Source organism: Brachyhypopomus gauderio, unplaced genomic scaffold (genome assembly GCF_052324685.1).
Source record: "Brachyhypopomus gauderio isolate BG-103 unplaced genomic scaffold, BGAUD_0.2 sc102, whole genome shotgun sequence".
Lineage (NCBI taxonomy): Eukaryota > Metazoa > Chordata > Actinopteri > Gymnotiformes > Hypopomidae > Brachyhypopomus > Brachyhypopomus gauderio.
The window spans coordinates 148,416-158,415 of NW_027506923.1; the positions used below are offsets into that span (position 1 = coordinate 148,416).

At 53.3% G+C, this 10,000-nt stretch overlaps 1 protein-coding gene across 1 annotated transcript in view; it reads left to right on the forward strand.

Moving 5' to 3' along the window:
- The window catches only part of LOC143497190 (uncharacterized), a 20,747-nt gene that overhangs the window by 9,814 nt on the left and 933 nt on the right, over nucleotides 1–10,000 (forward strand). The window contains 13 exon segments of the mRNA XM_076993020.1: nucleotides 388–474; nucleotides 476–510; nucleotides 845–940; nucleotides 1,783–1,873; nucleotides 1,875–2,036; nucleotides 3,273–3,311; nucleotides 3,314–3,349; nucleotides 4,818–4,874; nucleotides 4,877–4,946; nucleotides 4,949–5,095; nucleotides 5,288–5,389; nucleotides 7,159–7,253; nucleotides 7,255–10,000. The exon segment at nucleotides 7,255–10,000 is cut by the window's right edge and continues 933 nt beyond it. Coding sequence (XP_076849135.1) covers nucleotides 388–474; nucleotides 476–510; nucleotides 845–940; nucleotides 1,783–1,873; nucleotides 1,875–2,036; nucleotides 3,273–3,311; nucleotides 3,314–3,349; nucleotides 4,818–4,874; nucleotides 4,877–4,946; nucleotides 4,949–5,095; nucleotides 5,288–5,389; nucleotides 7,159–7,253; nucleotides 7,255–7,335 — 1,098 coding nt within the window. The 3' untranslated portion in view covers nucleotides 7,336–10,000.

Here is a 10,000-nt window from a genome sequence, read left to right on the forward strand (position 1 = left end):
ATTTTATGATTGATCAGTGATGATTATGAGCATATGCAAAGTTTAAGATGCATGTTGATATGCTTATTAACGCAGAAATGTAGTAATAATACATATGTCTTCAGTCTCTTACTATCTGTCTGTCTGTTTGTATCTCTCTGTGTTTCTGTGTCCATGTCTGATTGTGTGTGTGTTTGTCTGTATCTGTGTGTGTGTGTGTGTGTGTCTGTGTCTGTCTGTATCTGTGTATGTATGTGTGTGTGTGTGTGTGTATGTGTCTGTATCTGTGTGTGTGTGTGTGTGTGTGCGTGTATGTGTCTGTATCTGTGTGTGTATGTGTCTGTATCTGTGTGTGTGTGTGTGTGTGTATGTGTCTGTATCTGTGTGTGTGTGTGTGTGTGTGTGTAGGAGTTTGAAGTGATAGCTCAGATTAAGCTACTCCAACTGGCCTGTAACAACTACAACTTCATCCTCCACCCACGTTTCAGAGAGTGGTTTCTCCACAGTGGACAGGCTGACGGAGGCGGAGAGGTGAGCAACAGAAAGTGTGTGTGTGTGTGTGATTGTGTGTGTGTGTGTGCGTTCTAGTGTGAGTGTGTGTGTGTGTGTGTTGGGGGACTGTGTGTGTGTGTGTGTGTGTGTGTGTGTGTTTGTGTCAAACCAGAACTGTCTTTGTTTTTGAGTAATGTCAGTATGTCTTTACTGGCAGGACTGTGGCAGGACTACCTGTCTATCTGTCTACATGTCTCTCTGTCTACCTGGCTCTCTGTCGACATGTCTATCTGTACATACACACATATACGCACACATACACAGAGATACACACACACACACACACACTTACTCTTTGTGTGTTTGTCCACAGTTACAGCTTGTCGTGTGAGATTGAGCCGCTATCAGAGTCAGTGTCCAACACCCTGAAGACCAAGAAAAACACAGGAATCATCAAACGCTGGAGCGAGTGAGTTTCTACCTCCCTCCCTTTCTTTCTCTCCCTCTCATCTCAATTCAATTCAATAAGCTTTACTGGCATGACCATATCCAGTTACAGTATTGCCAAAGCAGTGTTATCATTCAACATGAATAAATCATTGAAAAAATATGAACAATTCTAATTATAATGAACTTGAGCTACTATTACTATTACTATTACATTTATTTAATTCCTTCCTCTTCTTAAGATGGTTCTCTGGTTTCTCACACACACTCATACACACACACTCACACACACACACACACACACTCTTCTCAATCTCTCCCTTTCCCCCTCTCTTTCACTTTGATTTCTTTAATGGTTCATGAAACCTGCATCATGGTATTTAGCATAAGAACAGTAAAGTCTATTTCTTTCTTCACCTCCCTCTCTCTCTCTCTCTTTGTCTCTCTCTCTCTCTCTCCCTCCCTGTCTCTCTCTCTCTCTTTCTCTCTCTCTCCCTCCCTGTCTCTCTCTCTCTCTCTTCTCTCTCACTCCCTCCTGCCTCTCTCTCTCTCTCTCTCCCTCCCTGCCTCTCTCTCTCTCTCTCTCCCTGCCTCTCTCTCTCTCTCTCTCTCACTCTCTCTCTCTCTCTCTCTCCCTCCCTGCCTCTCTCTCTCTCTCTCTTTCTCTCTCTCCCTCCCTGCTTCTCTCTCTCTCTCTCTCTCCCTCCCTGCCTCTCTCTCTCTCTCTCTCTTCTCTCTCTCTCCCTCTCTGCCTCTCTCTCTCTCTCTCTCCTCTCTCTCTCTCTCCTCTCTCTCTCTCTCTCTCTCTCTCTCTCTCTCTCTCTCTCTCTCTCTCTCTCTCTCTCTCTCTCTCTCTCTCCCCAGTCGTCAGCCTGTGTGTTCTACTGAGGCTGGTAGCAGCAGTGCTGGTAGCTCCCACTCCAAGTCCTTTGACCAGCTGCGTATCCGTCCTGTCTGAGCGGCTCAGTGGCGGGGCCAGTGGGGTGGGCGGGGCCAGTGGCTCCAGCTGTGACAGAGCTGACTCCCTCAGCGTTACCTCAGCAGGCTCCAGCAGCTCCGACGTGGAAGAGATCAACGTCAGCTTCATCTCCGACTCGCCAGACGCACACGAGAAAAAGGTGAGGTCAAAGGTCTAGTTGAGCCTCTTTAATAGAAGCAGTGACCTTGTACATTTACACACAGGCTCTTTCACGAGGTTAATCTATCCTGTATGTGCATGGTATAAATGTACAATTACACACTGCTGTGTGGTGATGTCAGATTTGTTAGCCGCCCACTGCCGTGGTCACCTCAGGTCACTCCTGAACACCCCTGGACACCCCTGGTCACTCCTGAACACCCCTGGTTACCCCTGAACACCCCTGGACACTCCTGAACACCCCTGGACACCCCAGCCACTCCTGAACACCCCTGAACACCCCTGGTTTACATGTCAGCATCAGTGCTAGGCAACGTTCCAGGCAACAGGTGCCCTGTGTTCAGAAACCGAGCACGGTTGCTGAAGTGCGGGGCGAGGAAGGCAGGCTGAGCATGGTGACTGTGTCCAGGTGTCCAGGGTACACCACGCCTCCACTGTGCCTGGGCGGGACTGGGGCGGGACTGGGGCGGGGCGGGGGCGGGGCTTGATCCACCACACCGGACGGGCTTTGATTAGGTGACACAGACAGCTGACAAACTGATGTCACATAAGGAAAGCTGAGTATTTAAAGCTCCAATCAGGATGTCTCTGAGAATCTAAAGAGCCAATCAGCATGTTTCTGTCTGTCCGTACTTTTTGGACTTGAAGCTTGCTGTAGGTCAGGGCGACATTAATCCATAGGATATCTGTGGATTCATGGATTCATGCCACTCATAGAATGGATCTTTTAAAATTGATTTTTAGATCATTTTTAGACCTCCATGTACAGACCTCCTTATAAACACCTCTTTATAAACACCTCCTTATAAAAATCTCTTTATAAACACCTCCTTGTACACACCTCCTTATAAACCACCTCCTTATAAACATCTCTTTATAAACACCTCCTTGTACACACTTCCTTATAAACCCTCCTTATAACACCTCCTTGTACACACCTCCTTATAAACACCTCCTTGTACACACCTCCTTATAAACACCTCCTTGTACACACCTCCTTATAAACACCTCCTTATTCCTGTACCTCCAGTGGACCTGCAGTGGTTTCATGATTAGCTTTTTCTCTCAGCTGACACTGATGATGTAATGTGTCGCAGTGATGTGACCAATGGGATTGTAGCTTGTGTGCATGTGATAAGCCTGTGTAAGCGGAGGGCGGGGCATCTGGCCTCAGTCACGCCCCTCTGGTGACTGGCATTCTGCTTCCTGTTTGTAGACGTCCACGCCCTGCGTAAAACAATCCGAGTTCTACCTTAGGGAAGGTGTGGCCCCGTGGCAGACCTGACCCCCACGGTACCTCTCCTCCCCCCTCCCTCTCTCCCTCTCTCCCTCCATCATCCCACCCTCCCTCTCTCTCCCACTCTTCCTCCATCATCCCACCATCCCTCTGTCTCTCACGCATGTCCTGTCAGGGGCCATCTCACAACCATCTTGTACCCACTGTGCACGTCTCCGTGCTAACTCAGTACTAATTTTAAATAGCCATCTTTAATGTCCATCATCTCACTTATATACTTACATCTTGGTGAGTTTTATGGAGTGAAAGTTGTTCTGGGGCTATAACAGCTAGGACGTTGCAAAACAAGGAACTGCTGCCTTACTAGCGTGCTACCACTGCCTGTGTGCTAGCGTGCTAACACTGCATGTGTGCTAGCGTGCTAACACTGCCTGTGTGCTAGCGTGCTACCCACTGCCTGTGTGCTAGCGCGCTACCAACTGCCTGTGTGCTAGCGCGCTACCACTGCCTGTGTGCTAGCGTGCTACCACTGCCTGTGTGCTAGCGTGCTACCACTGCCTGTGTGCTAGCGTGCTAACACTGCCTGTGTGCTAGCGTGCTAACACTGCCTGCGTGCTAACACTGCCTGTGTGCTAGCGTGCTACCACTGCCTGTGTGCTAGCGTGCTACCACTGCCTGTGTGCTAGCGTGCTACCACTGCCTGTGTGCTAGCGTGCTACCACTGCCTGTGTGCTAGCGTGCTAACACTGCCTGTGTGCTAGCGTGCTAACACTGCCTGCGTGCTAACACTGCCTGTGTGCTAGCGCGCTACCACTGCCTGTGTGCTAGCGCGCTACCACTGCCTGTGTGCTAGCGCGCTACCCTCTGCCTGTGTGCTAGCGTGCTACCACTGCCTGTGTGCTAGCGCGCTACCACTGCTTGTGTGCTAGCGCGCTAACACTGCCTTTGTGCTAGAGCGCCTAACACTGCCTGTGTGCTAGCGCGCTAACACTGCCTGTGTGCTAGTCGTGCTACACTGCCTTTGTGCTAGCGTGCTACCCACTGACTGTGTGCTAGCGCGCTACCACTGCCTGTGTGCTAGCGCGCTACCACTGCCTGTGTGCTAGCGTGCTACCACTGTCTATATGTTAGCGTACTACCGCTGTCTGTATGCTAGCGTATAGCGTACTACCACTGCCTATGTGGTAATGTTGTAGCATGTTACCGCTGCCCTGTGTGTTAGCGTGCTACCACTAACTGTGTGCTAGTGTGTTGTTGTCCACAGCACCCTTAAATGTGTCCTCAGATCAGCTTTCCCCAGGGAGAAGACCATGAGTTCATGTTAACAACACTGCAGCACATATTAACATATCACTCTTAACACATCACCTCTTAACATATCACTCTTTCTTTCATGCTCTGTCTTTTTCTTGTTCTTTTTGGTCTTTCTCATTTTCTTTTGGTATTTCACTCTTTGCCTTTGAGATCTATGGGCCCAACTTTCTCCTGTCTCTCTCTCTCTCTCTCTCTCTCTCTCTCTCTCAGTTCTGGGAGTCCACCTCTCTTTCGTCTCTGGAGGCGTCGGGTCTTGGCTCCGGCTCCGGTTCAGCAGCGCGTCCTCGTCCTCCGTGTCGTCCACGCCGGTCACGGCGTCCCGCTCACACAAGCGCTCCGTGTCGGCGTGTCTAGTTACTCCTCACTCTCTCTACCCCTCTACAACCAGCAGGTGGACGACTGCTGTATCATCAGAGTCAGTCTGGATGTGGACAACGGCAATATGTACAAGAGTATCCTGGTAAGAGAGAGAGACAGGCTGACAGACAGTTAGAGAGAGAGACACGCTGACAGATACCGAACTGAACTCGAACACAATGATGAACTGTAAGCGTGTAAGCATTTTTTTCTAACTACTTGGTATCTGTGTGTGTGTGTGTGTGTGTGTGTGTGTGTGTGTGTGTGTGTGTGTGTGTGTGTGTGTGTGTGTGTGTTTGTGTGTATCAGGTAACAAGTCAGAGACAAAACTCCTGCAGTAATCAGGAAGGCCATGGTGAAACACAACCTGGACCGAGAGAGGCCGGAGGACTATGAGCTAGTGCAGAAAATCAGTGAAGAGAAAGGTGAACATTTATAGTGCCCCCTGCTGGAGCTACTGGGACTAACACCACCCCATACTGAAACTACCCCCCCCCCAGCTGGGACTACACCACCCCATACTGAAACTACCCCCCCCCAGCTGGGACTACACCACCCCATACTGAAACTACCCCCCCCCAGCTGGGACTACCCACCACCCATACTGAAACTACCCCCCCCCTAGCTGGGACTACACCACCCCATACTGAAACTACCCCCCCCCCAGCTGGGACTACACCCACCCATACTGAAACTACCCCCCCCCAGCTGGGACTACACCACCCCATACTGAAACTACCCCCCCCCAGCTGGGACTACACCACCCCATACTGAAACTACCCCCCCCCCCCCCAGCTGGGACTTACACCACCCCATACTGAAACTACCCCCCCCAGCTGGGACTACACCCACCCCACACTGAAACTACCCCCCCCCTGCTGGGACTACACCACCCCACACTGAAACTACCCCACCCAGCTGGGACTACACACCACCCCATACTGAAACTACCCCCCCCCCAGCTGGGACTACACACCACCCCATACTGAAACTACCCCCCCCCCAGCTTGGACTACACCACCCCATACTGAAACTACCCCCCCCCTAGCTGGGACTACACCAACCCCATACTGAAACTACCCCCCCCCCCCCAGCTGGGACTACACCACCCCATACTGAAACCTACCCCCCCCAGCTGGGACTACACCACCCCATACTGAAACTACCCCCCCCAGCTGGGACTACACCACCCCATACTGAAACTACCCCCCCCCAGCTGGGACTTACACCACCCCATACTGAAACTACCCCCCCCCCAGCTGGGACTACACCACCCCATACTGAAACTACCCCCCCCAGCTAGAACTACACCACCCCATACTCGAAACTACCCCCCCCCTGCTGGGACTAACACCACCCCACACTGAAACTACCCCCCCCCAGCTGGGACTACACCACCCCACACTGAAACTACCCCCCCCCCCTGCTGGGACTACACCACCCCACACTGAAACTACCCCCCCCCTGCTGGGACTACACCACCCCACACTGAAACTACCCCCCCCCCTGCTGGGACTACACCACCCCCACCCACACTGAAACTACCCCCCCCCCCCCCCCCCCCCACGCTGGGACTACACCACCCCACACTGAAACTACCCCCCCCCCTGCTGTGACTACACCACCCCACACTGAAACTACCCCCCCCCCCCCAGCTGGGACTACACCACCCCACACTGAAACTACCCCCCCCCCCAGCTGGGACTACACCACCCCATACTGAAACTACCCCCCCCCCCCCCCCCAGCTGGGACTTACACCACCCCATACTGAAACTACCCCCCCCCCCCCCTGCTGGGACTACACCACCCATACTGAAACTACCCCCCCCCCCAGCTGGGTCTACACCACCCCATACTGAAACTACCCCCCCCCTGCTGGGACTACACCACCCCACACTGAAACTACCCCCCCCCCCCCCCAGCTAGAACTACACCACCCCATACTGAAACTACCCACCCCCCCCCCCCCCCCAGCTAGAACTACACCACCCCACACTGAAAACTACCCCCCCCCCCCAGCTAGAACTACACCACCCCCACACTGAAACTACCCCCCCCCCCCCCAGCTGGAACTACATATAGATCTATACCATTTTTAATATATATATATAAAAAGCACTAAAATGTTAAATGTTGGCCAGCACATGATGTTTTATCAGTCATAAAATGACCCCCTGGTTCTTTCTCCACAGAACTGAAGATTCCAGACAACGCCAACGTCTTCTACGCCATGAACTCCACAGCCAACTACGACTTCGTGCTGAAGAAGCGAGGTTTTCCCCGGGCGGTCCCGCACCAAGCACGTCGCCAGCTCCACACTGCCACGCATGAAACAGAAGGGGCTGAAAATCGCCAAGGGCATCTTCTGAACCTGGGCCCTGCCACCGCAGACCCTCGCCCCGCCCCCTGCACTTTTTTTGCTCCGCCCCTACACTTTCTTGCTCCGCCCCTACAGTCTCTTGTCCACCCCCACAGTCTGCCTCACGCTCCTCCTTTCACTGCTGTTGGAAACCATGGAAACCATGAGGTTTGAATTACAGCAGCAGCCTGGGCAATCAGAGCCCCCCCTAAGGACAAGGGGCAAGGTTCAAAAGGTCATGCCTTAAAAGAAGGAGCCTGCCAACATAGCAGGCAATGCACGGTGGGATTTCAGAGCAGCAGTGTATTGTGGATGGACAGTTTGTTTACAGATGCTCCCCCCAAACTCCAGTAACTGCTGCCGGTGGCAACTCCATTTCCGTGCTGAGGTCACTTCCTCCGTCGCTGTGGGCATCACTTCCTGTGTCCTCGGAGCATGTGCTGTTGGGAGCCTCGCAGTCTGACGTCCAGTGTGCAGCGTGAGGGAGACGTGGACAGCCCCATGAACCCGGCTGAACACTAGCAAACCGGGGCTGCACTGCGGACCGAAGACAGATTTGCGTGCTTGAGTTTGTCTCTTTTCTAACAGCTGTGGTTGTGAAGATTATGGTGACCCAGGAGAGGCAGCCTGAACTAAACCCTGGAGGATATCTGAGTCACCTCGGCCTTTTAGAGTGGAGCTGCATCAGAATGAGTCATCAGGCTGATTTATTCGTGTCCCTTACTCATGTTCTCTGGGTCAATGGGAACGTGTCCAGTTTTGTTCAACAAAAGGGCATTATGACCACCCCCACTCCTGGCCCCGCCCCCAGCCCCTGGCCCCGCCCAGACCCTTCGCCTATGACTCTTCTCCTTGTGTGTCCCTCTCAGAACTTCTTTCTGTGTTTTCTTTATGTGTGTTTCCTCCAAGTGGTGCTAACTAACCCTGCCAGCCCTGCTGTTATCTCACAGCACAGGGGCCACAGGGCAGGATGGGTGGCTAGTGCCCCCCTCACGGGGCCACAGGGCAGGATGGGTGGCTACTGCCCCCCTCACGGGGCCACAGGGCAGGATGGGTGGCTACTGCCCCGCTCACGGGGCCACAGGGCGGGATGGGTGGCTAGTGCCCCCCTCACGGGGCCACAGGGCAGGATGGGTGGCTACTGCCCCCCTCACGGGGCCACAGGGCAGGATGGGTGGCTAGTGCCCCCCTCATGGGGCCACAGGGCAGGATGGGTGGCTACTGCCCCGCTCACGGGGCCACAGGACGGGATGGGTGGCTACTGCCCCCCTCACGGGGCCACAGGGCAGGATGGGTGGCTAGTGCCCCCCTCACGGGGCCACAGGGCAGGATGGGTGGCTAGTGCCCCCCTCACGGGGCCACAGGGCAGGATGGGTGGCTACTGCCCCGCTCACGGGGCCACAGGGCGGGATGGGTGGCTACTGCCCCCCTCACGGGGCCACAGGGCGGGATGGGTGGCTAGTGCCCCCCTCACGGGGCCACAGGGCAGGATGGGTGGCTAGTGCCCCCCCTCCCCCCTCCACCGTGGCATCCTAGTGATGATGAGTTTTGTACATCCTGAAGCTGTAGTCATGTTGGGCAGATGGGCACCAGTGGGCAGTAGAGAGGGCAGTAGATCTGTTGTGGGTGGTTGAGGGCATCTGCTACGATTCACAGGTTGGACTGGTCACCTCAGAGCAGACTGCACTGCAGAAGACCGAGCTCAGTGAAACCCAGGGGCGAGGCCCAGTGAAACCCAGGGGCGGGGCCACTCGTGTGATGTCAGAGGCTTTCCATCTCAAATCACAAAAGGTTGTGAATCACTTGATCAGGCCGTGAGGTGAATGAAGGTGAATTTGTCGTTAGCTGAAGATACACAGAGAAGCCCGGTGAGAAGCTGGAGAGAGGACCAGAAAAAACGAAAGAAACGAGGGGAGAGAAAGAATGAATAGCGGCCAGAAGAGAGAGAAGGCAGACAAACATGAATGTGTTGTAAACTGTGACATTTGTGGTGTTGCGTCTAGTCTGTGTGGGGATGATAAATAAAACAAAATCCACTGCCATTAAAGTCAGCACCTCTCACACATTACACACACATGCAAACACAGCAGGGCAAAGAGAGAGAGAGAGAAATAAGAGATGGACAGAGAGGCAAAAGGGGGGAGAGAGCAAAAGAGAGAGAATCACAACATCCCCATATTGTGGTGTCCACTGGTTCCTGCTGTGCACTGTGGCAGGTGAAAGGTCAGGATGATTTAGGCTGTGGCAGGTGAAAGGTCAGGATGATTTAGGCTGTGGAGGGGTCGTGCAGCTGGACTGAAGAGACAGCAGTACTCTGTACTCTTAACTATGGATGTGTTTAGGAGACACACTCACAATGCTCTGTACAGACCAGTCCTGTCTTACAGCAGAAGAAAATGAGACAGAAGAGCAGGGAGGGAGGGAGAGAGAGAGGGATCGAGGCAGGGAGAGAGGGAGGGAGAGATCGGGGGGGGGGACAAGGTCTTAGATGAGAAGTCAGTAAGGGGTTGTCATATCAAACAATTAATAAAGCAACGTAAATTTGAAATCACGTATTTCAGTTAACATTGTGACATACAGTAACAAATACAGAGTTATGGATTACTGTGGATTACGCTCCAGATCCAGTGCCTATTTGAAGTGTGTAGGGGACAGGAGGCATCGGGGCAGTGTGT